The 17,625-nt window shown below is 34.9% G+C and overlaps 1 protein-coding gene across 2 annotated transcripts; it reads right to left on the reverse strand.

Annotated features, from left to right (window-relative positions):
- Nucleotides 1-5,847: 5,847 nt before the first annotated feature.
- Nucleotides 5,848-15,845, reverse strand: LOC127495374 (claudin-3). Of its 2 annotated transcripts, XM_051862186.1 has the most exons (2): nt 15,315-15,845; nt 5,863-7,146 (listed from the first exon to the last, which is right to left on the reverse strand). In XM_051862186.1, the coding sequence occupies exons 1-2, from the start codon at nt 15,793-15,795 to the stop codon at nt 6,494-6,496; spliced, it is 1,134 nt and encodes a 377-aa protein (XP_051718146.1). In that variant the 5' UTR covers nt 15,796-15,845; the 3' UTR covers nt 5,863-6,493. The 2 variants fall into 2 exon arrangements, with proteins under 2 accessions (XP_051718145.1, XP_051718146.1); XM_051862185.1 differs by lacking the exon at nt 15,315-15,845 and having other exon boundaries at nt 5,848-7,735.
- Nucleotides 15,846-17,625: the final 1,780 nt, after the last annotated feature.

Raw genomic sequence — 17,625 nt, forward strand, 5'->3', positions numbered from 1 at the left:
CCTATTGCAAATAAAGTTGTTTTGAAAATGAAATGTTTCATTTAGCAACTAATATCTCACACTTTAGCGCTTAGTGCTCAGCCCATAGTATCTAGCTGCAGACCCACAGCGCAATACATGACAGCAGCACCAAGACAACAGTGACAAGGGTTCAGCGAAATATCGCCAGCATGTGACTGCCACTAAATCCAGGTGTCGGCTGCAGTTTACAACTGAAAATCAGAGGTACCTGCCAGTAGTAGCCAACGGCAGCAAACCAAATAATAAGAGACTGCATGAAAAATGATCATTAATATAATTTTGATTTTAATAATTAAGTTAATTGGTATTACATTATAGGACTTTAAATGTAATTTTAATTAAGGTTAATAAAGCAGTTATAAATAATAATCAAGACAGGAAACAGGAAGATGAGGGACAGGAAACAGTGAACAAGACTGAACAAGAATGAATTCCAAAATAAAAGACATGAACTAAGAACATGAGACACAGTCTAAACAGACGTGATATGATCATCACTAGCATTCAGTTTTAATATGGTATTGTGCCTTAAATAAATGGAAAATTTTACTGCTTTCAGTCAGTTATTTTTATATACAGGCCCACCATTGTCTAAAAATGCATACACACTGTAATATGATTATCACTGTCACAGATACAAAAAACAATATTAATTAAAGCTGCAAGCAGCGATGAAAGGGCCCTTGCACACAGGGCCACCGCTACCCAGTTGCCTTAGGGAAACAGTGAATAGTGGGTGACATGCTTGTAAGTGAGTAAAAACAGGAAAAATATGGCAAAGTCATTTTGACGTGCCACACTTCCTGCTGCTAACAGGTGGCGCTTTGACTATTACTGAATATTAGCATATAGATTTCTTTAGGTCAGGAAATGTGAAGTTTGGGGCAGATCGGACATTGTAGGCTTCCTCTTTCATGGTGAAACATCAGCCTTTGTCAGGCCACCACGGACACACCCTTCAACGAAAACTCAAGATCTTCGCAATTTAACGTCACAAAGGCCTTTAGAATAGGCTGACCAAATATGATTTTTATCTGATCAAATCTCTAGGAGGAGTTCGTTAAAGTACAACGTCTGGAAATGGCAAAAATTGCAAAAATTTTGCAGAGAAAATTCAAAATATCTCACTTACTGTTGGGTTTTCAGATTTTCACCCAGGGACTTTTTTGTATTGGGCTATCACAGAATATCCTACCTGTACGTGAAAAGTTGCACGAAGGGCGCTTAATTGAAATTTTGTAGGTGGCGCTATCGAGCCATTTTGCCACACCTAATTCTGAAACCCATATCAGATGTAGATTTTCACCACTTCTGACACGTATGCAAAGATTCATGAGTTTTCGAACATGGTTAGGCCCTCAAAAATGCGATTCATTTCGGAGAAGAAGAATAATTGACTGAGCAATTACAATAGGGTCCTCACACCATCGGTGCTCGGGCCCTAATTGTAAAATATAACCATTAAATATGGTCTTTTCCCCAGTATCAGCTGAATTTATTCTGTCAAACACAATGTTTCTGTGTTTTGAGAAAGCACAGATCTTTCCTTCAGTGACTCTGGCAGCCTAGAAACCCTTGTTCCTTCCCTTCTCCAGTATCGGTCATGTGACCTCAGTTTCAGAGGAATCACTGTTGTGAGCAGAGTTGAGTTTCCCTAGGAACAGTCGCGTTTGAACAAAGAGAACTCTGTGAAGTTCTAGATTGAGATCAATTATACAGAGACAACATTGGTAGTGGTACACCAGCACTTCAAGTCATTGGGCTTAATAATTTAGTTATTCATTAGAAAACTGAAAATATGAAAACCTGAAAATGTTTAACAGTTTCACAAAAGGGGATTATGTTGACAAATTACAAAATTTATTGTTATATGTCAAATTCCTTGTGATGTACATCATTTAAAAGTGCCTTTGGATAAAGTCTGTTAAATGAATAAATGTAAATATAAAATGAAATTATTAAAAGTATTATGATTCCCTGCTTGTTTGCTGCACCAAGAGTGCTTTTTTTGTGGATTCTGTAATGTCTGTAATAGGCTATACTTAAAACCGTTGTGAAAGAAAAGTACACTTTAGCATACTTTTAAAAAGAGTGCTTATTACAGAAATAATATACTTAAAAAAATATATGTATGTGTAAACTTAATTGCATTTGCATTGAAATGAAAATGTATCAAAGTTTAAATTTATATTAAACGCAGTTAGTAACTTAAGAGCATTTTTGATCCACTTAAGTAGTTTTAACATGTAATTTCATCATTCTTTCTATTGTCTTTTAATGATGGTTAGCATCTACTGCCAAAGCAATAATGAACTGTAATGAGAAGCATTTATGGTAAAGTAAAAAGTACTTTTTTTCTTTCCAGTTTTGTTTTATGACAGTGTAGAGTGACAGGAATGGTGGGGAGAGAGATGAGGGAAGGAGATCAGGACGTGACCCAGCCCAGGTCAGTGTTGCCAGATGTATGATAATTATCATATTTGTACGATAATTTTGACCTCTGTACGATGTACGATCAATAATGAAAAAAATCCCATAATGTACGATAATTTCAGAATTTTGTGACACTTCAAATGATGGTCGTTATAATCGGCTTATACTCATTGATCTAGCTCTATCGTGATTGTAAGGAGAACGTGAACGTTGTTAGGCATGTCTTCCATCTCATCTTATGTTACTTCTTCTTGCCCAATCATCGTGGAGAATGACTCTCTCTCACCAGCACAAGTTAACGTTCCTGCTGCAGCACTTAGGTCAGTTGTTTCCCATTAAGGTACGCCTAGTTATTTATCTATTGTCGTAATTTGCAGGTCATGCCAAAAAGTTGTTGGTCTAGATAAATACATGTATTGTGTACGTTTGACTCTTCAAGTCACCTTTATTTATATAGCGCTCTTTACAATGCAGTTTGTGTCAAAGTATAGCTTTACAGAGATAGAGTAAACATAATTTTGGCTGTACAGCAGCTAAAATAGTGTGATTGTAGTCGTTAATAATAATAATAATAAAAAGAGTTTTGCTGAATGGAAATAGGACTAATGGTGTAAAAAGTCCACACACTGTATTTAAATAAACACGCATTTTGATTGGTAACGACAGTCATACGTCATTTCATGACGACAGTGGTAACACGACACTGTCATTATTTTTACGCCAGCTAGAGGGCGCATGAAACGTAAATATAGGTCGTAATAAAGTGCTTGAAAAACGACCTATAGCGTGTTTTTTTTTTTTTTTTTTTGACTAACTTAAGTTTAACTGACACCGGGCTGGGATTCAAAAGGGAGAGTAAATGATAAAATTAAGAGTTATGTAATCTTTTCTTTCTTTTTTTTTTTTTTTTTTTTGACTAACTTAAGTTTAACTGACACCGGGCTGGGATTCAAAAGGGAGAGTAAATGATAAAATTAAGAGTTATATAATCTTTTCTTTTTTTTTTTTTTTTTTTTTTTTTAAGATTTAGTAGTGATTAATGTTTTGTTGAGTTTCTGTTAATGTAGGTTTTTGGAGAGTTACCATCATGGTGACAATTGGCTCATGCTGCTTGGTTTGAGAGCAGGTAAGTTACATGTTTTAAGCTGCTGTACTCATTCAGTAAGTGCTATACCATATTATTCTTAACATGTTAGCAAATTAGCAAGTTGGCATTTTCTGAATTAGTTTGTTATAGCTAACAAAGTATTTGCTTTGAGCTAACCTGATAATTTTAAGTTAAATGTATAAATTAGTGCACTCAAATATTTCAAGTGAAGATCAATAAAAATGTATGAATACATTTAATAAATAAAATTTAATAAAAATAAAAATTTTACTTAAACTTTGAGTTTCTTAACTTAAAAAAAATCTTATTCGACTTATGACAACTTATTAGGGTTTAAATTGAAGTAAATAACTAATTTGTTTTGCAAGAACTCAAAATAAAAAAGTTAATTAACTAAATCTTTTATGTTAATTGCTATCAAAATGTATGAGTTAGCTAACTCAGTACTTCAAGTTAGGAAAAATTAACATGCATGAGTACATCAAACTCTAAACCTGATAGTTCTGCTTACTTAAAATTGGGAACATCATAACTCAAAAAAAAAAAAAAAAAAATGAATGTAACTGATTACCTCAATTTTTTTGAGTTAGCCCAACTTATTCGGGTTTACAGTGTATTTGCTATAGAGTTGCGGTTAGGGTTAAGGTTTGGTTTAGGGTTAGTTACTTGTAATTATGCATATTTTACTGTTATTACTATAGTAAGTACATCTAGTAACGTAACTACGTCACCTTAAAATAAACTGTTGCTATAAAGTGGAGATCATGGTAAAACACTAGTAATGATTTAAGTGTTACTACATCCTTCTAAAGGAATTACTGATTATTTGGATCAGTATTCTAAAGTGAAGATCATGGTAACCCACTAGTAATGGCTCAAGTATTACCAAATCCCTCAGAAGGATTACTATCCAAAAACGGATAAAAACCTAAAAAACTTACAATGAATTCAGTCATTACTAGAGAGTTATCATGATTTTCACTTTTGAATACTGTTCCAAATAATTAGTAATTCCTTATGAAGGATTTTGTAAAACTTGAGTCATTACTAGTGGGTTACCATGATCTTTACTTTAGAATTAATTATACATTATTATACATTATGCTTTATTCATGTTAATTATGAACCTGTATATAGTAGTTCTTATTAGTCCTCTGGGAGGTATGAAAAAATAGTAGTTATTTAGTGTTTATTAGTACTTATAAAGCACATATTAATGCCTTATTCAGCATGACCATATTCTACATTCTTTATTTCTACCCAGTACCTAAACCTAACAACTATGTTACTAACTATTAATAAGAAGTAATTAGGAGTTTATTGAGGCAAAAACCGTAGTTAAAAGTGAGTAAATAGTGAGAATTGGACCCTAATCTAAAGTGTGACCACTAAATCTTGACAAATCTTGCTTTTGTGTAGTTCATACATACACTACCGTAATAAGTAGATTCTGTCATTTTGATTATTATTTTATCATGGGAAAAAACCCATATTAATGGTGCTAATATTATCAATGTAGGTAATTTAGCCTGTACACTAGCCTTAATTGAGCTGACATTGATCCTGTGTTTATAGAAACAGGTGACATACCCAGGTAAAGTGATATGCTTGATGTATGCGTCACCCATATGAGACCCTGATCAATATTTCAAGTCGCCGCATGTTGAAAGCTGCTAAAATTGGTTCTCCATCAAGTAATTTAATTACAATACATTGCACAAGATTATTAATAAAGATGGTTTCTGACTAAGAATTCTGTATTAATTTGTATGCATTAGTTGCTTTTTTTCCATAATGAAGATAACTTCAGCTAAATAATTAACCTCTGACAAGTGTATTTGTTTAACTGTTGTTGTTGTCTTCTGTCTCTTACTTGCCACCATCTGCCACCTACACTAGTAAGATGATCTGTTGATGATTTCATGGTGTGTATCTGGCATTGTTGCTAACTGGAGGTAACATGGTCCCGTGGCTTGAGTTTCAGGTTTTCTCTAGCGCATAGTCATCATGACTATAAAGGAACAGATACTGAGATAATTTCAAGCATCCATGCTATATACAAAATTCATCATGGGTTGATGTATTCATTTATTGTTGTACTGGAACAGAAAGGTACAATATGTTATTGTTCCTGATCAGCAATGGCCTACACAGATTACAAACTACGGATGGTGTAGGACAAAATGACTCTGCTCAGATCCTCAGCTGTCCTTTCTGCCTCAATGCTCACTATAAAGTAGTCAAACTCCCACCCGTTACACCCCTCCTCCTACAATTCTGGGTCACAATAGCCCTCTTAAATGATCTTAGGGCCAGTTTTTAGTTCAGTTTAGTTATTTTAATTTTTAGAATACAATTTTAAGTGGCAGCAAGTGTTTATGAAACAATAATGCATGTACAAGACAATGTATGTCCTTATCAAATTCCATTTCTACAGCTAGATGAAAAATATTGTATAAATAACAAAGAAATGCACATTACAGTTTGAATCATATAAAGTGAATACATTGGAAATTTACCTGTGTCTAGTTGAGAAAACAGGACAATGACAATTTTAAATTCTCCAACATAGTAAACACACAGTCAACTTGTCTGTGCCAAAAATCTTAGTGCAACTAGTCCTAAAAAACTAAAAAAGAAATGGCCAATAAATATAACGTCAGCTTTTTACACCTCAGGCAGTTGAGTAACAGTCCTAGTTGACATTTTCATAGCAATTACGAAAGGTCATTTTCACATGGTCAGTGCGTGACTTCTTATTTTCTGAACAGCCAACACTGCACTGATATAGGGACCAAAAACATCAAACAACTTCATCAGACACGTTCTTCCATGATGGAGTATGTGTTGCATATTTCCACTTTTTTCCAGAAAATGATGTCCATATATTGACCTCTGAAACACTGAATTCGGAGTTCTCCTTTGTTTATTTCACACATAGTCTCTTCTGTCATACCCTCCCCCACCTGTTGAGCGAGACGCAGGATACGGCATTCTAGACTGGCTATATTTTTTCTCCTGTGGTGGACAGGAGCAACAGAGCAAGGAGCCCCCCATAATCAAGAGCGCAGCTGCTGCCCAGCCGATGTAGAGCGCCGCTCCCAGCTCCCGTCTCTGGGCATCTGGCAGCAAAGGGTTGTAGAAGTCCCTAATGATACTGTTGGCAGACCAGGAGACAGGAATCAGCTGCATAAACCCAGCCACAATGAAGAGCACCCCTCCAAAGATCATAACTTTAGCTTTGGACGATTCATCCTCAATGCAGTTAGTGCACTTGGCTCCCCCGATGGACACCAATACAGCCAGGACGGTCAGAAGGATGGATATCACAGTCAGGGCTCGAGCTGCCTGGAGGTCCTGAGAGAGGGCCAGCATGGAGTCATAGACTTTACACTGCATCTGTCCGGTACTCTGAACCACACAGGACATCCACAGACCATCCCAGATGATCTGAGCCGTCACGATGTTGGAGCCGATGAAGGCTGTGACCCTCCACATGGGAAGAGCACAAGCCACAATGGCCAAGAGCCAACCCAGCACACATGACACAATACCTATGAGCTCCAGCCCTAAAGACATGACTTCTGAAAGGATCAGTGACAGCTACATGCAATACAAGAGCTGCTGGTAAAATAACTGGAGCAGATATAAGCCTAATTTGAGCCAATGCCTCAGAGCAAATGGAGCACATCTGTGACAAAATAAGTGTCCTTTATACCCCAGATCAGGTAGAGAGGAGGAGTCTGTTAGGATGCGTTACACAGAGGAAGGGCTTAGTCACATTAGAACTAAAACTGTATTGGGAATTAAGAACAAAACATAATGGAGAATGCCAATGCACATCAATAGAGACTGCAAATGCTTGTGCACTTTCCACAATGGCATTCGTTTTTATAAAGGTTGAGACAAAATAAACATTTCAAGGTATTCTTTTGAATGGATGAGCATTTTTTCTGTAATGCCAGCAAAGACCTCATTATTGACTCAAGCACAAATTAGTTTTAAATTGTTGTCATTTATGAAAAGCCAACGTGATCTCATGAGAAAACGTATTTTTACGTAAATTGTGGTTCTACCACACGTACATTTACTTATGTTTTCATACACACAAAAACGTACAACATTGACGTATTTATAGCACTAAAACGTAAAAATACTTAGGTATTAACAGCAAAAAAAAACCAAAAAAAAACGTAAATCATGTAACGTAAAGTGTGAATGTATATGAATTCCCATGTATTAATATTAAATATCGTGGCTTTAATGAGTTAACGATGTTTTTAGTCGAATTTATTGAAAGCAGTTTACTCATCTAACGTTACTTAATAATGAAATAACATTTCTGTTCGTGACTTGTGCTGCTCGTTTCGGAGGATTACATAATGTTAAACAAGACTACAATTTGAAACCTTATGAATAAAATTTCTGTAATTCTTTAACCATTTTGTAATATTTAGTTTGTTTGCTGTGAGACACAGACGGCGTTTTCTCCTATGCAGCGACTGACAATACAACCATAAGATACACCAAAGCACAACATAAATTCACAAATCACATCCATTTTATTTGTTCGCTGTACTCCAAATCTTTAGAATCCATATGTTTGTAAGGAACAGATCCAAATTCAGCCCTTTATCCATCGATCTTCATCTTCATTCTCAACAACAGCGACAATCACAGTCAAAGCTCGCGCTCGTTATGATTCAAATTTGAAAGTAGCGCCACCCTAGAGAAGCGTTTGGTTTACGGCACTGATATCGAACGCTCATTGGTTCTCACCTGCTTCGTCACAGATTGCGACATGCCGTGTTTCAGTGGATTGACATTTGAAATGAGTGCGCGCCTTCACGGAGAGTAGCCGGATTTATCATATTTTCATGGATTAATAAATTAATTTCTGCTCTGTACCCTACCGCCAGAGAGGACTGTGACTACTTGTCACACAACTACTTTTGGTACCACTTTTGACATTTTCGCAAAAAATAAATTATTGTGATTACGCTTGTTTGTCTGTCATTCTTTTATTTATAACAGTAGGTAACATTAGTTTAAATAAATGGTTATGGGTAGGTTTAGGGGTAGGTGTAGGATTAGTGGCTCAAAATATCGTTTTAATGTTATATTTTCACTAAAATTGTCATTTTCCTACACATTTCTGTTCTTTATGTTTTATTCTTTTAACATTCTGTATAAAATGGGTAGGTTTAAGTTCGTTATGGGGAGTAGGGATCTTACATTTATCTACAAAACGATAAAATGGAAATTATACATATATCTTTATGACATGAAAGATTCGTAAATATTTTAAGTTTTTTCGCTGTAAAAACGTAAGTATTTTTACGTTTTAGTGCCATAATTACGTCAATATTGTACGTTTTAGCACCTTTCTAAACGTACAGAAATGTAGGTTTTGTGTCTTTGAAAGTTACGTATTAATACCTACGTATTAACAATGAGACCAGGCTGGAAAAGCTATTGTCATAGTAATTGCTTCTGATGGATTTGGTAACACATCAGTCATTATTAGTGGGTTACTTTGATCTTCACTTTAGAATACTGTTCCAAATTATTAGTTATTCCTTTAGAAGGATATAGTAACACTTGAGTCATTACTAGTGTTTTACCATGATCTTCACTTTAATTATATGCAAATAATAGTAGTTATTGATTCGCTAATAGTGAACTACCTCATTCAACTGAGCGCTATTCCTTACTAATTCGTAGTTTCTTGTTAGTTAATAGTAGTTATTAGAATGTTAATATTGCGTTACTCATTTGATCCTAGTTACTCATTAATGATGGAACATTATTCTAAAGTGTTACCGCATTAAGGTTTGTTTTTTGGAGAAAAAAAAAGGATGGCTCACTCCACAATTCTTGAAGACTTGTACCTGTCAAAAGTTTGGAAACATTAAATTTTTTTTAATGTTTTTGAAAGAAGTCTCTTCTGCTCAAGGCTGCATTTATTCCTTTGAAGCTGGTCTCCAGTGTCACATGTTCCTTCAGAAATCATTCTAATAAGCTGATTTGCTGCTCAAGAAACATTTATTATTATTATTATTATTATTATTATTATCAATGTTGAAAACATGTTTCGCTGCTTAACATTTTTGTGGAAACAATGATACCATTCATACATTTGTGGTAATACTTTTATTCATCAAATGCATTAAATTGATTAAAAGTGACAGTGAAGACATTTATAATGTTACAAAAGATTTCTATTTAATAAATGTTTTAATAAACTTGATAAAAAAATTAATAAATGCAAATAAATGCTGTTCTTTTAACTTTATATTCATCAAATAATTCTGAAAAGAAGTATCACCATTTCCACAAAAAAGTTAAGAAAAAAATGGCAAAGAAACTTTGAATGTATATATATATATATATATATATATATATACACACACACACACACACACACAAAAGAAACAAAAATCTTCAAAATATTCACTTTAGATAGCAAACTACAGTTGTGTTGACTTGATTTACAAGAAAAGAATTTGAGTCTGGTCTTTTTATAGACTAAGACTGTACCATTGATCATAATGACTCATAATGACTCAACATTTAAGTAAACTTAAAATACACAAATAAACCTTCATTTTCATTTGTATACATAAATCCCATATAAAAATGCTAAACACATATAACAATACACAATATATATATATTTTTTTTTTTTTTTTTTTTTTTTTATTTTTTTTTTTTTTTTGGCATATCCAGATTTTATCTAGAATAGGATGCAGTCCAGTTTCAAGTTTGGACAGCCAAAAAAAAAAACATTAAATCTGATCACGCTCTGGCTGCTCAAATTGGATTTCTAATTGTCTTTTGCATAAACCTTAATGCAACACACAACAATAATGTCAAAACTAGTGAAAAAAGTGGAACGCAGTGCAAGAATTCAAAGAGTAAACAGCGTGTTGTTGGCAGTGGCTAAAGATGGCAAAGAAACATAAATATGAAGAGAACGCCATTATGGAAAATCTAAAAAATAACAGGACCCAGCCTCATCATCACCGCAGCATGTGGGGTTTTGTGAGTTTATAATGCATGTATCAATAGGACAAGGAAAACTTTGTGTCAGCATATAGCTACTGCAGGCTATTCCTTGTGATCTGAAAGGTGTTGTACATTATTTATTTTGTATTATATATTGCAAGTTGCATCAGCAATAATTATTCCCAGCAACTTATGACATGTGTAGTTAGCAGTTTGTGACAAAATTTTATTAATTAAAGTGGAAAGACATTGGCAGTGGCATAGTGACGGGGCAGTCTGACCAATCAAAAGAAAATGTGTGAATGAAATATTGAAGCCATAAACCAATTTGCAAACCACAAAAAAGAAAAAAAAAAGAAGACAGAGATCATTTTCTGTGTCAAAGCAAACACATATACAGTAATATTTACCATGGATGACCTTCTATAATATTGTTGCAACAAGTCCTCCCTAGTCCTGTAGTGCAAGAGCAAACTGCATTATATGCTTCACCTGCCTTTAACAGCCATGGTTTTGAAACTACACTGAAAAAATGGCAAAACACATATTGTCTCAATCATATTATTTGCGATCTATGCGCCAAAATTGTGTTTCTCTTCTAAACTTGATTTATTTGCTTTCGATTAATGTAATTTTCTAAAATGTGCAATTTACTACATTAAATTATTTAGGGTGAATGTGAACTATTCAAATACTCGAAAATGTTCTTTGCTGAAACTGTAGTTTTTCTTGGGACTTAATGAGGAGAGTAAAAATGTTGAAATTAAGTGTTGTTTTATTTAAAATTAGAAAAGGGGGAGACTTGATAGTGTTTATGCTGAATGTTCAATTATTTTGGAATTATTAGAACCATTTAAATTACACTTGGTTACCATTGAGGAGATGAGTGGACCATTTGCTTAGGCTGTGGTCTGGATACATTATTGCTTTTCCCAAAAAAACATTTCATGCTTAGTATTTAGCATGCTAATATGTGATATTGCTAGCTAATAGTTTTATAACTAGCTAATACAATCTTATAATTCTGTTATATGACACAAAATATAAGTAACTGAATGAATTAATCCTGTTAGGAAACCATACCTGTACTAATATAATCTTATAATTCAGTCATGTGACACAAATTAAAATCACTTTGAGACTACTTAATTGGGTTATTTAAAAAGGTCTTCATGATGTTGAAATTATTTGAACAAATTATGTTTAACTTAATCGATTCATGTGGAACTGATGTACATGATAAAATCCTGTAAATCCAACACACCTAGCATGTCCCCTTTCTGTATCTCTGCTTCTCTGTGTGTTCTCAGCATTTGAACAGAGTGAAATAGCTTGTGTATGGTGTTTTTAAAGGAGAGCAAGATAATGTTTTTCAAAAGAAGTTTTGGAAATTACCCTTGAAATAAGAAAAACAAAATTCTATTCAAATTGTCAGTGTCCAAGCTTTAACAATTCAAAACATGGGGAACTATGAGAAATAGTTTGGAAAGTTGCCCTCATTCCTTACATTCTTGAGGTAGTCCAATGTACTGGTGTTATTGAGTCAGATGGCCTACACTTAATGGGCGCTTTATTAAGCACAGCTTTCTGATAAGGGGTAGAGCCACCTTTTGTCCCCAAATTAGCCTGATTTTTTCTTGGAATGGATTCAACAAGACACTTTAAATTTTGGCCCATGACAAACATCACACGTTACTGCAGATTTTTTTGACTGCACATGCATAAAAAAAACTTGCCAAAATAACAATGTCCATGAAGATTCAATGGGCAAAAAAGTAAAAAGTAAAAAAGACTAAGCGTCTGCACACATACACGTTCAAACGCGCATACCTACAGACTAAACAAGTAAATGAACGGCAAGAACGTATTAAAAGTCTTCTGTTTTCAGTTAAAAAGGTGTCATTTAAGTGGCCCCTAAGTTAACGATTTTTACAACTGAAGTGATTTATTCAAAAACTTACTTTAGCTCGATAATAACTTTTTCCTAGAACTGCTGTAAAGCCAAAATAATCTCTGTCCATAAATTTTCATATTATCACTGTGAAGCTGCTTTGAAACAATCTGTATTGTAAAAAGAGCTATACAAATGAAGATGACTTGACTTGACTTAGCAAGAAACCCTTTCCATGTTTCAAATGTGATAAGCAGTGGTTTCTCAGTTGTTTTGAAGCACATTGGTAATCCACACCCTACCTCATCCACACCCACTGGCTCTGATATTTTCAAAAAGATCGTAAGATGATTTCTAGACATTAACTCATGCAGGAAAGATGCATGCACATCTACCAACTTCCTCTGATTCTCCAGTGATGTATGTAAATGAGGCCAATGGCTGGAAATAGGCTGGGGAAAAAAAACAGCTTTTTCTTCTGTATAACTTGTGTTATTTCTGTTAATGTTGCTTTAGCGTGTCTGGTCCTTTCAGACTTCTCTCATTAACAAGGCATTTTCATCCACAGAAGTGCAGCTCACTGTATGTGATTAGTTTGTTTGTTAATTATTTTATTTTTCGCAGACTGCTGTGCATGACAATTCCAGGAAATAAGCACCTACAATCATTCCAAGATCAATTCACATGGATAATATTCTATTTCTAAATCTGGTGTTTGGTTTTAACAACACCTGAACATCTTGACAATAGCTTGTTCTCATTCCCTCATTCAACATTCCTTATAATAAATGCCATATGTGACCCTGGAACACAAAACCAGTCATAAGTCGCACAGGTATATTTGTAGCAATAGCCAACAATACATTGAATGGGTCAAAATTATCTATTTTTCTTTTAGACCAAAAATCATTAGGATATTAAGTAAATATCATTTTTTTGCACCCTAAGATTTTCAAATAGTTGTATCTCGACCCAATATTGTCCTATCCTAACCATCCTATCCAAGCTTATTTATTCAGCTTTAAGATGATGTATAAATCTCAATTTCAAAAAATTGACCCTTATGGCTGGTTTTGTGGTCCAGGGTCACATATAGTCCATTACACAACTCCAAAAGGTGCATCTATTTTTAATTTTTACACGTTGACATAACTATTGTGCACCAGAGAGGACTCAAAAAGAAAAATTTTTGTTCTGTTTGTCAAAAACAACAACACATAGGATCAACACATAAAAAGATCATTTAATTTATAGTATCTTGAAATGAGAGATGTGTAGCAAATGATCAGAGAACATCAGACCATGAAGCACTTATAAAGTGACAAAATATAACAGCATTCAATGATTAGACAAATATGTTACCTACAGGTAATAACCAAATATTTAAATCATCTACAAATAAATTTTTCCTCCGGTAACAATAATACATTACCTCAGTAATTTAGTCAAAAAAAAAAAAAAAAAAAAAGGCAAAATAACCAGTTATTATCAAGTGAAAAACTGTCAGTGTGAAATATAATTTTTTTAAATGCATTACAGCACTGGCAAGTCTATATTGGTTGCACACCATAAGTCAGAGTGCATTTTGAGTGTAAAAGAGTGAACAATCTAGGGATTAAAACTGTAATAAAACTGACGCCCAATATAGTGGGAAATAGGGAACGAATGCGGATGCAGAACATGTCTGCTTGCTTTCATGCTGCCCTATGATGATTGATTTAAAACAAAAATTTGCTTCAACAAACAAGTAAATGTATGGACATGTCAACAGGAAGTTCTGTCTTATACTTTATGGATTGCATAATACTCAACTGTAGACTATCAATGTTATAATCCTTGAACTTTAAGCTGCATGGATGTTCTCAAAGGTCCATTCTTAAGGCACAAAGCACAAAGAGATACTGCTGTGTTTTTGTTACATTCCATGACCCAGTGCCTCATCTTCATCCCTGAAACAAGCCCATTGTCTGGGACTCGCTTGAACAGTTAGATTAGGGCCCTGACAAAGGCAAGATTCTTGTGCAAAGAGCGAACAGATCTTGAAAACAGGTGAATAACTAGGTAGTGACAGCCAATTCAACTCATCACCTCATTATTGAGGCAATGAAAGGTTCTTTAACTGGCTGTTGTTCATTGTGTTTCATAGACAACTCAACAAAGATGGCACAGTAAGTTTGTTCAGTGCATTTTAGTTTGAAGCAGAAAAAAACATGGAATATAGATAAAAACTGATTTGTGTTGTTTAACAACTATTTTTATGGTTATTTTTGTAATGGTTAATAAAAAAAAAAAAACCCTGCAGCAGACACCAGAGAGTGGCACACTTAGAATATAAATCCTAATAGAACATGAACTCATACATCATGTAAACGCATGTACTGAAATGTTTGCAAAAATATATTGAAACACTGAAGATAATTTTTAATTATTAGTAATAACAGAATACTAATAATTACAACATCATTATCAATATATTTATAAATGTGCTCATTAGTAATAATGTAATACTTCCAATGCTTCAAAACTGGTCGAATAAACTGGGTAACCACCAAACAAAAGAGAGCACAGCAAATTAGGAAATACATCTGAATGGCAAAACAACAGAACTCACTGTACAGAAAAACACATTGTCTTGTGCTGTGTCATCACTTTCTCTGTTCAAAAAGAGTATGTTTGTTCACACATAATCTCGTTTGTCAAAGCCACTGGTCGGTACAGAACGTGCAGCGGAGTAAACCATCCTGCTGGGTGGACCGTACCTATTCTCCTCCCGTGGGGGACAGCTGCAGCAGAGAATGCCCCCGCCAAGGAGCAGAAGGGCACTAGACGCCCATCCCAGGTAAAGAGATGCACCTATCTCCCTTTTTTGTGCCTCAATGATTATGGGGTTGTAGAAGGCTCTGATGATACTGTGAGCAGACCAACACACAGGGATCAAGTGCATGACCGCAGCGCAGATGAAGGTGACTCCAGCGGCGATCATAACTCTGGCTTTGGCACGCTCCTCTTCTAGGCATTTAGTGCACTTGGCCCCCAAAATAGAGAGCAGGAGTGCCAGTACTCCCATCACAATGGCAATCACACACAATGCCCGGGCAGCCTGCAGGTCTGAGCTGAGAGCCAGCATGGAGTCGTAGACTTTGCACTGCATCTGGCCAGTGCTTTGCACCACACAGCTCATCCAGATTCCCTCCCATATGGTCTGCGCCGTTACAATGTTCACCCCGATGAAAGCCGTGACCCTCCACATGGGTAAAGCGCAAGACACAATGCCCACAATCCAACCTAACACAGCTAGGGTGACGCCTAGTATCTCTAACCCCAGAGCTGCCATTCTGATCACTTAGGCTGGAAGAATATGCTGTGTATATGCAAGTTCCATTCGCTAAGGAAAGGCTCTCAGCACAATGAAGGCTTTATAATGGCAACAATGAGGAAGGTGGAGTTATGCTGGAAAAAGTTTCGGGGATTGGCTAAACTTTGCTGATTTTTGAGTGAGCTTAACCTTGGCATGGAAACGAGTTTGTTTAATGATTTAGCTCTCTTCACCTGGTATTTCCCACTCCGAGACCAAATGGTGGATAGATAACAAAAGCCCAGCAGGGACTGGTTAAAGGATAACCGACAAGACCACACTTTTGAACAAAAATTCCAGTGGCATAAGATTAAAATGCATGCTTGAAATGCTTTCATCATTTTGTTTGGATACTATGAGCAGAGATTTGAGTGAAATTCATAATTCAACTTATAGGGAGCTGATTTATTGGGTTTCACTTAAGATAGAGCAATAAAGTCCACTGAGAGTCAACAGAAACACAGGATCGGTGATGCATGACAGCTGCTATCAGCAGTCCAGGGTTCCTCAAGGCCACACAATAACAGAGTCACTCTAATCTAAACAGCATCACAAATAGGCATATTCAACTCTCTCTCTTTCTCTTTATACACACACTCACACTCTAATCAGTCATGCATAGGTATGCAAAGTCTCATGACCTTGCTTTAACCTTTGCAGTGGTTATTTATTTTGGAGCATGTTACTAAGGAACAAGTGGAATGGGCTTCTTTTCCGTGTGCAAAATTACGTTCCATTCTATTGCATCAAATGTACTCTAAAATTGCTGTTTTGTTGCATAAAAAACAATAATTTATTCAGACACATTTGTTGTATCAATATTTCAACTTAAATGAGCAGTAAACAAAATACCATTACAGTACCTTGAACGATAATATTTAATGAGCTACAAAAGAATGTTAGCATAATAACCTACTAAAGCTTTACACATTTTCCTGATTACTGAACACTTTGATTTACAACAAGTACTTATCCAAGCACTCTCTGAGCAATAAGGCAGGTGCTTTTATCTTTCAATAGTAGTCTCAGTTACACTCTCCTGACTAAAGAATTGGGCACAAAAAGGTTTAGAGATTTACTAGAACAACCAGCGTATTGTCGCCATTCACAACTGGGCCGACATGGAGAGTATCATTTATATTTTTGGGAGACCTTTAAGAGTAGGATTGATTTCAAATGGTGATAAAGTGCACTCTTTTGCTAACATTCTTTGCTTTACTCTAGTTTCTGAATTTCTGAAGTACATTTGTTGCTATAGTTCTATATAAACTTTGATCAACTTTTAGGGGGAAAAGGTGAAAAAGTCAAAAATAACATGCATTGATGTTTTCCTTCAAAATAAAGTAATTATTTTCAGATGTACAACACTATAGTTTGCAATCCACCAATATATATATATATATATATATATATATATACACACATATATATATATATATATATGTACAAATTTGGCAAAACTGGCAAAATACTTAATAAATTAATCAATGTCTGTTTCAATAAAATCGTATTCGTTTGTCCTTTAATTATTCTTGCAGTTTGAATGGAAAAGCATCTATTATCACCATTTCAGTGAGTCAAAGAGCTACTGATTATTCACCAATAGCGTCTGGATCAAAAGACAAAATTACAAAATCAGTTCTTGCAACATTAACAAATACATTCAAATGAAAACAAAAACAATAATACTAATTTTATATCTGCCATGCTGGTATTCAAGATTCAGCATCAATCATTAATTTGTTGTTGACATTCGAACGCTTGTTGCCATCATTTAGCAGACTTGTTGGCTTTTCTTTCAAGGTCCTT

The sequence above is a fragment of the Ctenopharyngodon idella genome, chromosome 15 (genome assembly GCF_019924925.1).
Source record: "Ctenopharyngodon idella isolate HZGC_01 chromosome 15, HZGC01, whole genome shotgun sequence".
NCBI lineage: Eukaryota > Metazoa > Chordata > Actinopteri > Cypriniformes > Xenocyprididae > Ctenopharyngodon > Ctenopharyngodon idella.